The 17,235-nt window shown below is 37.0% G+C and overlaps 1 protein-coding gene across 3 annotated transcripts; it reads left to right on the forward strand.

The window, feature by feature from the left end:
• Nucleotides 1-1,083: 1,083 nt before the first annotated feature.
• On the forward strand, nucleotides 1,084-13,777 carry LOC111869025 (zinc finger protein 271). 3 transcript variants are annotated; one of them, XM_033753256.1, is made up of 8 exons: nucleotides 1,084-1,133; nucleotides 2,001-2,222; nucleotides 2,537-2,689; nucleotides 7,258-7,349; nucleotides 9,163-10,072; nucleotides 10,477-10,644; nucleotides 11,032-11,190; nucleotides 12,084-13,777. In XM_033753256.1, the coding sequence occupies exons 1-8, from the start codon at nucleotides 1,131-1,133 to the stop codon at nucleotides 12,618-12,620; spliced, it is 2,244 nt and encodes a 747-aa protein (XP_033609147.1). In that variant the 5' UTR covers nucleotides 1,084-1,130; the 3' UTR covers nucleotides 12,621-13,777. The 3 variants fall into 3 exon arrangements, with proteins under 3 accessions (XP_033609147.1, XP_023715974.1, XP_023715975.1); XM_023860206.2 differs by lacking the exon at nucleotides 1,084-1,133 and adding an exon at nucleotides 1,155-1,438; XM_023860207.2 differs by lacking the exon at nucleotides 1,084-1,133 and adding an exon at nucleotides 1,477-1,838.
• Nucleotides 13,778-17,235: the final 3,458 nt, after the last annotated feature.

Below are 17,235 nucleotides of genomic sequence, written 5' to 3' on the forward strand. Positions count from 1 at the left end.
AGTCCCTGTTACCCGCTCTCATTATTATTCTAACTATTCTTTTTTGAATTATGAAAATTTGGTCACTATTAGTTGAATTACCCCAGAATATTATACCATATGACATGATAGAATGGGCATAGGCATAATAAGTCATCAATAGGCTTTCTAGGGACATAACTGAAGTTAGGATTCTGATGGCATAGCTAGCCGAGCTTAATTTGCTGGCTGTATATTTGATGTGTTCTTTCCATGATAAAGTACTGTCAATTGTTATTCCAAGAAATTTCAGTGTACTCGTGTTATTAATTTGGATATCCCCATGGTTTATATTGATATCTATTGGTAAATTAGGTTTTGATGAAAACTGGACACAATTTGTTTTTGTCAGATTCAAAGTTAACGAATTAATAGAAAACCATACATTAATTAATTCAAGAATTTCTTTTAAAGTAATAACAAGTTCATTGTAGTTCGACTTGCAACACAATATGCTGGTATCATCCGCAAATAAAACTGGCTTTGACACTTTATTTATTATATATGGTAAATCATTAATATATACTAAAAAGAGCAATGGCCCCAGGATAGAACCCTGAGGGACACCCTGTTTAACCTTTTGCCATTTAGAAACACCACTTTCAGTGTTATTATTCAATATTGTTCTTTGCTGCCTATCAGTCAATCAGTCGCTCTGTATCTACCTTCTCTTGTTGAGTCTTCGTTTAATAAATTTTCCTGCTGCATCGAAGCGTGGCAGCGTAGTTTCATTTTCAGATCGTCTATCGGGAGGTTCTTTTTACCAGGAATTAAGATCTTAGCCATGATATTAGCATGGATCTTTATATACGCGTGACTTTTCGGCTTTCTATTGCTGATTGCAATTCTCAAGAGGTGGCTTTCACGCTTTCTATTGTTCACAGGTTGTCGCACCACAATGATTCCTAAGGGCAGGTGTTATTTTATGGTTGAACAGCTTAATTTCCATTCCCACTGCGATATTCGGTATGGAAAACACTATAACTAACTATATTTAGTACGATGTGGCCAAATGTGCCTGCCACTTATAAAAACGAACAAAACGCTCGCATGAACATATTTGAAACGCTGTTTGTGGGACACCGATATACTACAGAACTAAACTGGCAACAATGGTACAAATTGTCTTCCTACGCGAGAAGACATTTCCGCAGAATTTTATTATAATAGTCAGTATTTATTACGCAACAATTTAACTCTTGCTTATCATTCTTATTCGAGTGATCGATACTATTTGACATTGTCAGTCGGGAACGGTTAGGAAGGTTAGGAACGCTAATTTCATTCCTTGGTGAACATGGAGGACGTAGTTTAAAAGGAGTATTTATGGTTTTGTAAAAGGATGTACTTTGGATTGGTAATGTCAGTCCGATGAATAATATTTATCTGCAGTATAATATCAACGTTAAAGTTATTGAAGGTATTGCAATTTTGCGGTATTATTAGGTATTATGAATGACTGTTGTGAAAAGTTGATTTCAATTTTACAACCTCTTTGGCATGCGGTCGTGACTTCAAATTGAGTTTGTTGCTGTTATGTAGCTAGTATTTCCAGTGCCGTTAACTTTCGTATGTTTGTTGGCAAGTATTTAGCAAGATTTCATAGCAGTGTATTTATTCAACACTGGGGCACTGTTATGTACTGGACGTAGTTACAAGTTTCAGTACTTCAAAGAGAGCCTTACGATTTTATCTAAGTTACCAGTAGAAGTCAACTTACAGTAATACCCACGAAGTCAGAAATGTTTGAGAGATATGTTACTGTTCGGTTCGTAAAGTTTAAGAGTGGGATAGGTTAAATGTTGTTATTTACGACATGAGTAAGTATCAGCGTGTGTTATGAATATGCACGTGTTAAAATGTTATTAACCATTGTCTTAGCTTGTCAGAAACTGAGAATGATAATTTGTTAGTGCTCACTTTTTGTTCAGTAGAATTTTAAAAATAGCAGTTTTCATTAATTCGATCTTTTTCCATTTTAGGAATTGCAGACAGTCTTTATTCTTGATATTATATCAGAAATGGCAGTGGATTTGGGAAGTGCATTACCAACTGTTTATGCCACTGTATCTGCTGAAGCCAGTGTCAGTTCCTTCTGTCGAATATGTGCAACCACAGGTTCTCGTCACTTATTCTCAATCTTCAGTCCAGAAGGTGAATTGTGGGATATAGCAGAGAAGATTGGACGTTGTCTACCCATCATTGTATGTATAGTTGGTAGAATTTATCATGATTATTAGAACTTGATATATTTACAGTTTCTTATAGCCCCACAAATTTTAAGACTTAGCAGTTGTTTTTATGTTTTTAACTGATTAGTGCCTTAAATTAGGCCATGACCACCACCTTAAAAACCACCCATTATTTTTCTTTATCATCTTAAAATCCTGTTTCTCTTTACATAATCTTTGCAGTTCAGAGTTTTTATGTAACCTACAATCCAATCAATGATGGAATTACAGTTCCATACATTTTATAGAAATTTGTGGAATTTATTAATTTAATGTTGTGTTTCCAGGTACTTCCAACAGATACCTTGCCTTTAAACATCTGTTTCCAATGTTTGATAAAACTGAATACAAGCTATGAGCTGGTGATTATGGCCCTTAACTCTGAAGCTAAACTTAAAGCTAAATTTGATTTCGCTGAAGACCCTTCACTGCAACCAGAGGTATTTCTGCTGTTGTTGTGCAGCTATATTGAGTCTGCCACTAGGATCAGGTGTTTTAGAAGGCGCTAATGTAGAAGGGGAAGTTATATATGTATGAGCCCACTTGTAAATGTATGTTGCTTCAGTAATCATGGCAAATTTGCCCATGAATCAGTGTGCATTTGCTGTTGAAACCTCTTTTTGGTCACAGTATATTGTGCTTACAGAAAGAATTAGGCTAGATTTTGATATAGCAAGACACACAAAGATTCAAAAGTTGGATATGGTTTTGAAGAGGCAGAGTGGTATTCGTTTTCACTGGACTTCCGTTTGTCAGTAGTACATGTTCATTTGAAAATCAGAGAACATTGAAAGGCGAGAAGTAAAGTGCAATAATGTCTGTCGTGATCAGGTGTTGGATTTTTGTTCACCTTAAAAATCTCATACATGACAGTTCGACAAAGTTTACAGAAAGATTTGAGTTACATCCTAAAAATTCAAATTAATAAACATGTAAAGGATCAGGATGAAATGATGCAGTTTCAGTTTCTGATTTTGGAAATTTTGAATAATGATGCAGATGTGTTAAGTTAGTTGTAAATGCCTGATGAAGACCGTTTTCACCTCAGTGGATATTGTGACATGTTGCGCTATGCAGGACACCCCTCACCCCGCCAGCGGATAGCCGGATCTTCCGTCGGATTATGAGAAAACAAGGAAAGGACCTTATGGAGGAGTAGGCCCCCTCCAAAGGGGAAGAAGAAACAACATATTGAGGAGGAGCCGGTAACGTAGAAGTACCGGCCTCCCGAAGAAGAGTGAATGTGCCATGGGATAGAGCGAAGGATTGAATGTGACACAACTGGATCTTCTGGCAACTTAGCTGGAAACCGCTCGAGATGAGCTGGTCTTAAGAGGGGAGCAGTTTTAACGGAAGGAGAATAGTCACTGCAAGGAGTAGCCGAAATAACAGGAGATGCAGAAGGCCATCCTTTGAAGAAAAGGAATGAGGGTGCACCGTTAGGCTATTTGGGACGAACAGCTTTAAGGAGGGAGCAGTGTGACGTGTTGCGCTATGCAGGACACCCCTCCCCCTGCCAGTGGTGTCAGAGCACTGTCATTACTAGGGAAACAGGCAAGTCAACACTCTTCCCCTACCATGCCAGTGGTGATGTGACCAAGGGATGCCGTGGTTGCTATGCAGCCGTAAACAACTCCCAACAGGGTTGCTAGGCTATCGGCATACACGGTGCCAGACAACAGTGGTGCCTATTACATGGCTGTTTTCTGTGCTGTCTGTAACGGGGCTAAATAAGAAGCAGCGAATGCTATTTAGAGTTAGTTATGGGTTACGAGTTGGCCAGGGAAGAGTATTCAGTCAAGTAATTGCAACACTGCAGATAGCAGTAGTTGTCAGATTGTAAACTGTGTGATTGTATGAGCGAATGTGGAATCAAATTCGCTATATCCAATACGGCGTGAAGTTACTTGTCGCGTGACCTACCCAACACGTGACACTATGTTATCAGACAGAATTTCTAATACTCGGCAGGAGAGCATCCTGTGCAACTGCATGAACAGAACTGGAATTCTTCCATGCCTTGGCAAATCAAAGTCTAGCCTACAGCTTGTCTCTATTTGCTCAATAGACTTCAGAGAAAAGTTTCAACAGTAAATGCCCACTGATCCACAGGTTAGTTTACCATGATTACTGAAACTGCACAGACTTACACGTCGGCTTATACATATGCAACTCACCCTTCTCTTCTTCCTGTTGTATAGCAGTGTCTTCTGAAACACGTGACCCTGACGGTGGATCCTGTGCAATATTATTTTAAGTAGTAATTCTTAATGATATGCTCTAATAAGGAAAGGACAAATAAATAGAAGCATCATGACCTTCCAGTTGTATGTATGTTCTCAATGCAGGCTGCCTAATAATATGTTTAACAAGCGAAGAGAACATAAAGAAGCTCAAACAAGTAACTGGATTATTAATATTTATAAAACCGAAGCTAGCTAGTTTGTTTGTTTGTATATGTGTTTGTGTGTGCACATATGTGCATGTGAAAGGCGGTTAGTCGCTGGCTTCCCACTGTGGTGGCCCGGCTTCGATCCTGGGTCTGGCCAAGTGGGATTTGTGGTGGACAAAGTGGCGCTGGGGCAGGTTTTCTCCAAGTACTTCGGTTTCCCTTGCCAATCTTCATTCCACCAATTGCTCCACAATCACCCTCACCTATCATCTGGGTCTGGTACAATAGGCCAGAAATGGCCACAGTACAAGGGACTTAGTCCCACCCCATTAGCAATAATAATAATAATAATAATATGTGCATGTGGACAAAGCAGTTGTGTTAAGAGAAAGGAATAGAATATAAGGTAGTCAAGTAATGTCAACTGTAACCTTCAAACGATTCTGGCAGTGTTTGAGGCTTTGTGAAATTTTAACTGTAGTGTTATAGAAATTTTGGGGATAACTTTAAAATATGACATGTAGCAGAATTCGATTTTTTACAGTAACTAAAAAGTAAAAGTAGAGTAAGCTATCCCTGTAACAGGCCATGAAGGCCCATAAGGTTGTGAGATGTTGAGGGTCCCACATTATCTAGACAGTCAGCTCAAAGATGGCGGTAAGGTTGTCAGCCTTATGCACTGCCCGTGCTTTACTCCCCAGGATAATTAATTAATTAATTCCTGGTACTCATTTCTGTTAGAGGTTGAGTCGACCCCAGGGCCACAGTGCGGCTGGAAGGATTAGGTCAATTGAAAAAACCCAATGACCTCATTGGGACTTGAACCCGCAACCTTCTCGATTGTAGCATAGTGCCTCAACCAACTACGCTACCGTGTACCCTTTTTTTACAGTAACTAGACATGACAAAGAATTCTAAGCTACATAATATCCCTAACCTGTCACAGAATTTGGTTTATAATTACAGTTTCTGATCCTAATAACATTACAGTGCAGTAAAGACATATTTTCCCCTGCCCTCAAATAGGCATAGGAGCTAGGATACCATAGTCGGTATAGCAACTGGCTATGGGCTGGATGACCGAGGGATCGGAGTTTGAGTCCCGGTAAGGTCAAGAATTTTCTCTTCTTGTCGTCCAGACTGGCTCTGTCATCCACCCAACCTCCTATCCAATGGGTACTGGGGGCTCTTTCCACAGGGGTAAAGCGGCAGGCGTGTGAAGTGGACCACTCACCTCCAGCTAGTGCTGAGGTCAAGAAAATATGGATCTGTACATCCACTCCCCCATGCACCTTCATTGCTTCAGTGCTTAATTAGTTAAGTATAGGGACAACTTCACCTTTTTGCCACAAATAGAAAATAAAAATGGTAACCATACAGTATATATATATTCAGTTTGATGAGTGTGTTCTTTGAGTTATGGATATAAAATTAGTAAGGTAACATGTTATAACATAGCTTTGTGTGAAACATGTTGCTTTTAATTGAGAAATGATAACATGATTGCAGTACAAGATTTTTGGGTTGTATTTTGAATGTTGTTTACTAGAAGTCTGTAGTAACAGACATTTTAAGTAGAATAGATCACTACCTTATATAATCTTAAAGTTCTCCTGTCATCTCTGTTGGTATGGAACTCTTTCACTTAATATACAGTGTGTTATCTCATAATGATAAGAACAAGTTTAGTGTAGGTAGCTAATATACTGATAATCCAGCTGTTGCTGCTTTCACTGTCTGTGCTGCTTATTTATTTTTTATTTCTATTTATTTATTTATTTACTTCATGTCCATGGATATATATTATTATACATGATATAGGACAAGTCAAATACGTTACAATAATAAATAGTAATACTAATAATATAATTATATAATAATATACTAAGATAATACAATGATGATTCGAATAATAGAACTAATATAATCATTTAATACACGACACCGCTGTATGCCTCAAGACCCAGCCCTTCTATCCCGGCACAAAATACCCTGGTATCCTCAATCTTGTCCCTGTAAGAAAAAATACAGAGTAGGGCAGTAGGCATTCCTATAACATTACTAATATTAAAATCTACAAGTTAATTATTCTTGAAATATATGTTTACAAGTGATTAGAACTAGGATTTGTCCCCAAACAAGAGAAACTCGTCTATACTATAGAAACAATGATCAAGTAGGAATGTCTTCAAAGTCTTTTTAAACTTGTATAGTACTGGTATCTCTTTAATATATTGTGGCAACTGATTTAACATACAAAGTCCAATATTATTGAGAACAGTACAGTCTTAACCATATTTAGAGCAACAAGGAGGGCACAAACATATACACAAGTCTGCCAAGAATTTTGTATTAAGAATACTGTGTAACATTTTCCTATTTCCCACCTTAGAAATAATGACTTCAATTTTTTTCTTTCAGAGCTACTTTGCAATGCATTGACCTAATGTGCCAATCACTGAGTTGGGTTCTATTTAAGGTGTTCAGGCCTAAAACAATCTCTTCTAATGTAACTAATGAAACTAGTCATTATGCTGTAAGCAAGTATACTTATTTCAAGAATTGTGACTTGTTACACGTTTATCTTTCAGTTTCCCTTTCTCTTCACTTTTTCAGTCTCATGAAGGTGACCGTATAACTGGAGTGTTTGTGAAGCAAGAAGAGCCAGTCACTAAAGTGAAACAAGAGCTATCAAACAGCATAGAGGAGTCAGTAATAGACATAGCATAGCAGAAGAAATTGCATGTTGGAAGTTTAGTCTGAATTATGAGAAATAGCAGAGGCTAATATGTAAACCACATAGGACTATTATATGTGGGTGTTTGGTTTCTCACTGTCAGGATTGGGTGCAGATGGAGGGTGTTTGTGAACAAAGTATTGAGGAAAATATTTGTATCTAACAGAGAGAGTACAATAGAGAACATTACATAATTAGGAGCCTCAAATTTATAGTCTTAACCTAATATTCATAATATTATATTTCGGTATCCTTTGCATTAATATCTCTCTCACTCATTTCTGTCAATAAATGCAAACATAACTTTTTATTTTAAAGACTTTATGAATTTTAAATGTAATTTTAAGTGACATTTAAAATAAAAAGTTGTGTTTGCATTTGTAGACAGAAATGAGTGAGTTAACCTAATATTGTTGTGAGTTAGGTTCGCAGGTGTCGATGTGAAGAGTTCTGTCTTCAGGGATAAAACCCCATGTAGTGTGAAAGTCAACTACACATTGGTATATCCCAGAAGACAGAACTCTTCTTAACCAAATATTATTAGAATAAGTCAAGGAAATGGGATGAGTGGAACATTGAGCACTTACAGTGACATATGAAATGCATACCAGAATTTGGTAAGAACACCTTAAGGGGACAGCACATTTGGGATACTTAGGCATAGTTTGAAGGGCCGTATTAAATATTTCTTGAGAAATGGGTTTTGAAAAGGTTCAGGATAGAGTCCAATGGTGGATGTTTGTGAACATGGTAATGAAAGTTTGCGTTCCTCGAAAGAAGGAAATGTCTTGATGAGCTGTTAATTAAACCCCAGTTCCTAGCCTATAGCACAGTCTTAAGTGAGCTATCCCAGTTTCTGCATGACCCTGAAATTTGTATATAGTGAGTCTTTAAAAAAGTATACAATATTTGTTAAGGTAATTAATATGTAGTAAAATGGAAGATGAGGGCATGATGAAAATACAGTTAGTCTTTGATTTTGTAATAACAGATGGCAAACTGTTGTAGTTATATCACATGAAATTTTACATGTCTGGAGATTAAATGAAACTGGAACTTATTAAGTTAGGAATAATATTAGGTTGTTGGAACCTATCAATAAAGCTACATGGCATTACATCCTATAAGTTGGATCTTACTTAATCTTCTTTTTTTTTTCCCCTCAAATGTAGTGAGTACGACAAAGTATTGTGATTGTGAGAAAAATGAATTTCAAAATTTTGGTGGATTTACATGTTTTCAGCACTCATGATTCTGATAGAGTGGAATGCCATGTGTCTGCATGTATACATTTACGGACATGTACCTCGCTAGCATCTGCATGGTTGGATAGATTTTATTCATATTCAGTATTTAAGAGTTTATCCGTCTTAGGTTGATGCCCAGTGAATCTGAACATTCCAGCTCTAATAATGGGATTCCTTTGGATGGGCCCCCAAACAAAGAATAATGATTTTCTAGAAAACAGCTGTAACAGTTTTGATAATATTTCAGTAGTTTATGAAGATCATATTCCTAAATGAAACTACATAGTGTTATCTTAAGGAAAATTACGTTATACACACTAGGGGGCAAACGCAAAATGTTAGTTTCTTCAAAACTTACTTTACCAGTCAGATGGATTTCACTGGTTTGGTGTTCAGCAACCAACAGTGGTCTGCCAAGAAACAATCATTTCTGTTTTTAAGGTGACATAGTCGAGGTAAGCTGTATATGATGGAGTATGTGGAGTGTTTTTGCACCAATTGTTTTTAATTTAATGTAATTTTGTTTTATTGTTTTAGCTTACCAGCTGCATTTGAATGTGAAGTTGTGATATCTGAGGAAACTGAAAGTAGTGAAAAATTGGAAGTGGATTCTATATTGAAAGAGACTGATACATTTGAGGAGCAAAATAAAATTCCTCAAGATACAAATGAAATTGAAGAACTGAGAGAACATGAAGTACAAAGCTATAACTGCAGAGTAGAGGTTGATATCCAAGGAAATGACATAGAATCACATAAAAGCAATCTAATTGAGGCCAGTGATGTCCAGCTGATGTCTGAGAAAGTACCATCATTGACCATATATGGACCTGCAGTATGTGACCTATGTAATGTGAGATTCACTGATATGGATGAATTTGACAATCATGTTGCAGGGCAGCATCTTAAGAAACATAAGTGGCAATGCCACTGTTGTGATGATAGCTTTGAGCATTCACAAGATCTTGTGCACCATAAGGCAGTGATCCATGGTGAAGAACCAATCTCTTGTGGACATTGCCAAAATAATGAAGTGAAGAATGAAAATAATGCAAATGAAGGGACTGAAGAAGAGTGGCTTGATGAAAGTGGAAGTCATACCAACAACAATAATAGAGATAATTTAGAATTTTACTGTGAGCTCTGTGATAGGAATTTCTGTGATGAAACCAAATTGAAGGATCATTACCTGGTTCACTCATCACACTCATTGGTATGCAGTAAATGTGGCCTCAGGTGCAGCTCATCACATGATTTGTGTATTCATAAGAGGAGCCACTTGAGAAATGTTACAGAGAGAAGATACACATGTGAGATCTGTAGGAAGACTTTTGTGGAACGTGTTATGTACATCATTCATCGCCGACACTGTGGCAGCAAGCAGTACACATGTAATTTATGTGACCGCACCTTCTGGCATGAATACAGCCTTCAACTACATATGAAAGTAAATAATTTTGAGATTCAGTTAAAATTCTGTTCTTAAAAAGTCGATAAGACAGTGCATGTGAAGTCAACTGAAATAGATATAATGAAATTCTCATTTTAATATGTTCACATTTATCTTTCTGAACTTTTTTACTGTCACATTTGAAAGTTAAAAAAATCGTTGCAAGTCAAATGCATTTAAATATTTCTCTGTTACATAATACTTACTGATAGTGATTTACATTTTTATATATCTCACTTAATTGGAAGACAGTTCTCAATTATATTTGCTTTTTAGAGATGTAAAAACCAAGTATGGGGTCACTGATATGAAAGAACTTCATTAAATTTGTACATACCTTAATTTGCTTGTCTTTTTCAGGTCGTGGATCTGTTTTATGTTTGAATTTATATACTTTTCAGGTCCACAACCAAGAGCAGAAAGAATATGAATGTGACTGTGGACAGAAGTTTGATAAGTATAGCATGTTCCAAGCTCACAAGAAGACGCATGAGAAACCAGCTACAATGAAATGTGTCACATGTCAGAAGGTGTTTACAAATGAGACTTTCTACAAGAGGCACAGATACGTAAGTGGAAGGGGGTATATAGAGCTGTAGTCAGAAGGTCCCATTATCTAGTAATAGATTTCCATAGAGTGTTTTTAGGCTGATTCATAAGTGGAAGGACTATAGAGTTGAATAAGTCTGTTTTCTGATACACGGGCTGTATGAGATTTTAGGTTATCATGGTGGTAAGATTCATGCTCTGGTCTTGTGGGTTATTGGAAAGAATCATCAGGATTATTTTTATGTTAAATAGTACCCACAAGTTTAAGCCAGCCCTGAGGTAATGTTAGCAGTAAAATAGTTTAGGAACTGTTGCTGATAATATCTATGTCACATTTGCAATCCTTTCTGTGAAGGGGCTTTTAATTTCTATTTATGGAGTTATCTGCTAATGTTACCACTCTTCAGATACATGATCCAGAATATTGGGACCGTTTCAAGTGCCAGACCTGCCAGCGTCCATTCAGAGATGCTCATGCATTGAAGAACCATATGCAACTACACGCTGGCATAAAACCTCATATGTGTGATCTTTGTGGTCGTACGTACAACAGGTTTGCCAATATGGTATGTGAATTGTTATTTTTTTACATATTGTACTTTTTCTATAATTAAAAGTTGTTAAATCAACAAGATTTTGATGACTTGGACATTCAGTTCAGATTGGAGAAACATAAAGTGAAGTTGTGAAAAATAAGTTAGTTTTAACATGATGTAGTAGGCAGTACATTTTAAAATGCATTTTTTAAATCTTAGTGCTATATAGTAATGTACATAATTCAAAATTTGGTTTGAAGATATGAATTTTAAGTAGTTTTTGATATTATGAATACCTGTTATGACAAACATTTTTACAGAATTTATAAATTCTCATTATATTGATGTTGCACTGTAGTTAATTTACAGAAGAAAGTTTGTCTCAAGACTGGGTAAAGGTTTTCAACAGTAAACTTCCTTATTAATCATGAGAATAACCTATAGCCTTGGCCTGCACTTCAGAATCCTTGACCTAGAATGCAATACTCAGAAGATGGAAGAAGGGAGGGTAGTAATAAAATGGCTCTTAGAGCGATAGGTTGTGTGTATATACCCACTATATTATTTAGTGGGCACCAGGTACTGTTTCTCCAGCTGATGAATGGTCACAGTATGAAACTGGCTACTGGCTTGAAAGTTTATGGAGCCATACCTCTGAGCCCCTGTTGGCTCAGCATTCTCGGTTACAGTTAAGAAAGAAACTATCTGTAAGAAGGAACAGTGATCGTAGAAGTACTTGGGTATGTTCCTGAAAAATCAGTAATAATCCGTGGGTTGGTAATTTTTTCTAGTTCTGAAATTATTTTCTCCTACGAGATTTTTCATTTTATTCTGTTAGAAATGGTATAGAAACAATTTTATTTTCTTTATATATATTTTATAATTTTGTCACAAAATCTTTACACTCCTGATTTCATTTACAGCTGAAGCATCGCAAACTTCATAAGCCTCAGAATCTTTGGGAACATAATTGCAATCAGTGTGAGGCAAAATTTGAGCGTTTGAAGGACCTAATGTCTCATATGGAGCAGGCACACATGCTTGGTGGCCCAACGGAAGATGCAGAAGGAAAGAAGTCATCTGTAAAGTGGATATGTCGTTTCTGTGGAAAGCGTATCTCTACAAAGCTTAGTCTTCAGGACCATGAACGTATTCATACCGGTGCCAAACCTTATATTTGTGAATGGTGTGGACGCAAATTCCGTTCCCGTCCAAACCTCTTGCAACATCATCTCACCCACACAGGTGATCGGAAACATGCTTGTGCAGTATGTGGTAAAAAATTTGCACGTAAATCGTTCATTGCTCAGCATATGAGGGTGCATACTGGTGAAAAACCATTTGCATGTGATTTCTGTGGCAAACGTTTCACACAGGCTGGAGATATGAGAAGACATTGTGGTCGCCATATCAAACAACAGAAAGAACCAATAGCATTATTTGTACAAATCCAACAGTAATGAAGCTGTATTATAATTCAAATTCTATCATAGGTTTTACTTCTGAAGTACGGTATGGCTCAGTATGAAAGAGCCCAAAATAATTTAATACCTCTAAAAATTATTTTTACTCCAGAAAAATGACACGACATACTCCAGACAAGTGTTATTTTCTTACTGACTTCTCGATATGAAATTGTGAAAATGTTTTCCTCTAGAAGTTTCCATATGTAGGTATCTGGTGGTGTGAAATCTGGAGACTGCTAATGACAGAGATTTTTTTTTCTGGAAATGAGGGCCTATAAGAAAACTTGCATCATCATCTGTGACCTTTTCTGTGTTCACAGAAAAAAAAAGTGACACAGCAAATTATTTTCATATATATTTACTGTACTTTCCCAGCCACTTAAACAAAGAGTGGAGGCAAGGAAACTAAAAAGTCCAGCAAAACGCATCTTACACATGTGCATTAAGTAGTGCTGTAGCCTTTTGAACTATATTGTATTGTACTGTATATGTTTGAAACAGGGTTGTGGCATGAAAAGGCACTGTAGTCATTACACTTAGCAGTGTAAGGAACAGGTCACATTATTTGTAGAAACCTAGTTTTAATGATGTCTGTTACTTGCTGTAATATCTGTTTGTCAAAAGCAAAATTGAATTTTGTTTTTACTATGTGTACTGTCTCTATACTTTCTTTGTTCATCTAGGTAGACATCGGGGATAAGTTGACAATCATCACTAACTTATGGTATTCAACACTCTGTTGCCTTTAATATTTTTAAATAAGTGTTAAGATTTATGTTTTATTTTAAAAGGTTTGCTACATATGTAATGTGTACATCATTGCCTTTTGGGACTTTTAAAGTGATTTAACAGCCTGATCTTTGTCCAGTTTAAATATTGGTGATGCCCTTCCATAATCCTATGTTTGGAGCACTGCTGTCTTATTTTTATCATAATTCTACTGTGTTGTGCTTATTATTCCAGTTTCATTGTTTCATTATTCTCTTCCTAGTAGTGCATGAGGTGGATTACACTGTATGGAGAGAGAAACAGGCTGTGAAGAAGTGAAAATTTTACTGGCTTAGGATAAGGTCCAATGCAGGCTTTGGTGGTGAACTGTTCGATAACAAAAATTTATTGATCCGTTTAATAACACTCAGTTTTTGGATAAAGTTTCTTTTCTTTATGTTTCTTCCTTTATGATTCCCCACTCTGTCATAAGTTGTTTTCCACCATTTTTAAATTAATGTATCTTACTATTTATATTAGTAGTTATATGTTGGAGTTATTTTAGTTTCAATTTTGTATTCATATCTTGAGTCTCTCTCCCAAAGTTGTTCTGTCATCCTCATGCCTCTGTTTTTAGCTGGCCTTGTGTGTATACTGTGCCTGAAGAAACATCTCTGAAGGTGCCTGATCTTCAGATTGTGATAAAAATAATTATGTCATCATTATAAAACTTACTGGATTCTACAGTATACTCTCAGTTGTCTGGTATCCAAGCATCCAGAATTCTCATGCAAGTGGCAAACCTTTCAAATAAAATTTACTATTTTTGTGAAGTTATTCAGAAACAAAGTTGTGTTCATCTGCTATGCAGCAGGTCTCACAGCTGCCATCGACAACACTGCTCACCCCCCCCCTTATACAGGTGCCATTATTGTCATAGTGATCTGTGCTTACATTAGAGGCTAGTTGAATTTCTGATCATATTACTGTATATCCAAAATTGTTTATACATCAATCTACTACATCACCTAAGAAGATTCATGTGCAAGAATTGAAGCAAGATTGCAATGTTTTAACCTTGAAAGAAAACAAAACAAACTATATTGACTGAGCAACCACCGCTTGTCAGCGAAGTTAGTGCCGACTTTGGCCGATAGAGGGTGTCACGTGGTCGGCACAATGGATCCCCATGGCCTCTAATCTTGATTTTGAAAAAAAAAAACCTCCGTGGTTTTAGTTCACATGCGAACTATACCAAGCGATCGACCGCCGCTTGTCAGCGAAGTTAGTGCCGACTTTAGTGGATAGAGGGTGTTGCGTGGTCAGTGCAACGAATCCCCACAGCCGTTAATTTCGGTTTTCTAGACCGGAGCCGCTATTTCCTTGAAATAGCTCCTCAATTATCATCACGAGGCTGAGTGGACCCTGTTCCAGACCCACTACTTCTCAGAAAAAAATCTGGTAGCACTGGGAATCGAACCTGGACCTCTGGATCTGTAGCCAGGAACTCTGACCACTAGACCACAGAGGTGGTCTTTGTTTTGAAACACAAAATGGAAATATGTAGAAGACCAGAAAAGGGCAAAAATTGGGTCTTCCTTAAGCAGTCTGCAGATTAATGTAACCAGAATGTCCCATTCCCTTACATGCTATAAAATGAGGTTACTGTAATTTCAACATAAACAGGAAACAGTAGTGCCATAACAGATATCTCATTAAACTCAAATGGATTTCCTTCCACAAGATTGCCTACTGAAAGTACTCATATGATACACCTGTAAGGGTGTTCTAGGCAAAGAATAGTCTGTGAAATATAATTTGATTGAGTAATAACATGTGATGAAGGATTCCGCCATGCATACCTGATGTGTCTGTCCCATACCACCTCTTTATTTTTTTCTGTTTTTTGCCAAATATTTTTATGTTTTTGTCAGTATGGCAATCACCAAGCCAGATAATTTTTAACCAAATAACTAACTTCATATGGGATATGGAGAATAAGATATAATAAAGAGTTATACAAATTATATAAGGAGCCAGAGATCTCAGTGACAATAAAGCTTAAAAGATTGCAGTGGGCTGGGCATGTACAGAGAATGGATAAGGAGTGTATCCCAAAGAAAATATACAGTACAATAGGTGGTAGGAGACGTGCTGGGAAACCAAGAACCAGATGTATTGATGTGGTGGAAGAAGATGCAAAGAAGTTAATGGCCGTAAGGAACTAGAAGAGAGCAGCGCAGGATAGAGAGGAATGGAGGGGCTTGATAAGGGAGGCCAAGGCCCGACATCGGGCTGTTGCGCCATAGAAGAAGAAGAAGAAGAAGAACTAACTTCATGGAGCTGACCCCTTCTTGAAAAGTCGCCAGGTTCACAGCTAATCAAAAACTTCCAAAAATTTATGGAACCCAAAAGTTCATTACTGTGCTCACAAGAACCCTCCACTGGTCCCTATCCTCAGCCGGATCAATCCAGTCCATATCATCCCATTGTATCTCTCCGAGATCCATTTTAACATTGTTCACCCACCTACATCTTCGTCTTCCTAGTGGTCTCTTTCCTTCTGGCTTTCCCACAGATACCCTATATGCATTCCGCTTTGCCCCCATTACTGCTACATGTCCTGCCCATATCATCCTCCTTGACTTGATCATTCTAATTATATGTTGGCGAAGAGTACAGGTTATGAAGCTCCTCATTATGAAGTTTTCTATAACTTCCTGTCACTTCAATTCTCCTCAGTACCATGTTCTCAATCATCCTCAATCTATGTTCCACCTTTAATGTAAGAGACAAAGTTTCACCCCCAATACAGAACCACAGGCAAAATTATAGCATTGTATATTCTAATTTTTACACTTTTAAACAGCAGATGAGAAGACAAAAGGTTCCAGACATAATGGTAGCAAGTATTACCTGAATTCATTCGCCTTCTAATTTTCTCATGAATCAGATTCTGATTTGTTATGGCCATTCCAAGAATATTTGAACTGTGCCACATTTTCAAAGGATCTGTTAGCTATCTGAACATCATGATTTTGCCCTGCATTCTGGGTACAAGACAGAAACATACACTTAGTCTTGTCTAGTCTTACTTCTAGACCAACCTGCTTATTAGTGTCAGTTAAAGTTTCTGTTTTCCTTTGTGGTATGTATGTTATCCCCAGTAGATTCACATCATCAGCATAGACCAGCAGCCGATATGTTAGATTTAATTTCAGTCCCATCTGGTTTTCATGGACCTTCCTAATTGAATATTCTAATGCAAAGTTGAAAAGCAGTGGAATTAAAGCATCTCCTTGTTTTAGACCACTTTGAATAGGAAAATTGTCAGACAGATGTTTACCTATATGGTCTTTACTATACATTTCATTTAAACACATTTTAATGAGCTTAACTAGTTTCATGGGTACCCCAGAGTCTATGAGAATGTTGTACAGTACTTCCCTCCTAACTGAATCATAGGCTTTCTTGAAATCTATGAATATGTGATGTACTGTCTCATTGTACTCCTGTTTTTTCTCCAGTATCTGTCGAATGCAGTCTCATCAGTAATTGATCTGTTATGTTGAAACCTACACTGATGATCCCCAATAATTTCATCTATGTATGGACGTAACCTCGAGAGATGGATATTGGATAAAATTTTGTATCAAGTTGATAGCAGTGTTATCTCTTCTTGCAAATTGGTATAATAATAGGCTCCTTTCACTGATCAGGCAGTTCTTCCTTATTAGAAATAGAATTAATAAGTTCATGGATCTCGGGCCTTAATATTTCTCCTCCTGCTTGAATCAGTTCTGGTGGGATTTGGTCACTACCTGGTAATTTATACCTTTTCAACTTTGCAATAGCAGTTTCAACCTCAAAAGGACTAGGATCAAGTACTAATGTAAATGGC

Source organism: Cryptotermes secundus, unplaced genomic scaffold (assembly GCF_002891405.2).
Source record: "Cryptotermes secundus unplaced genomic scaffold, Csec_1.0 scaffold70, whole genome shotgun sequence".
NCBI lineage: Eukaryota > Metazoa > Arthropoda > Insecta > Blattodea > Kalotermitidae > Cryptotermes > Cryptotermes secundus.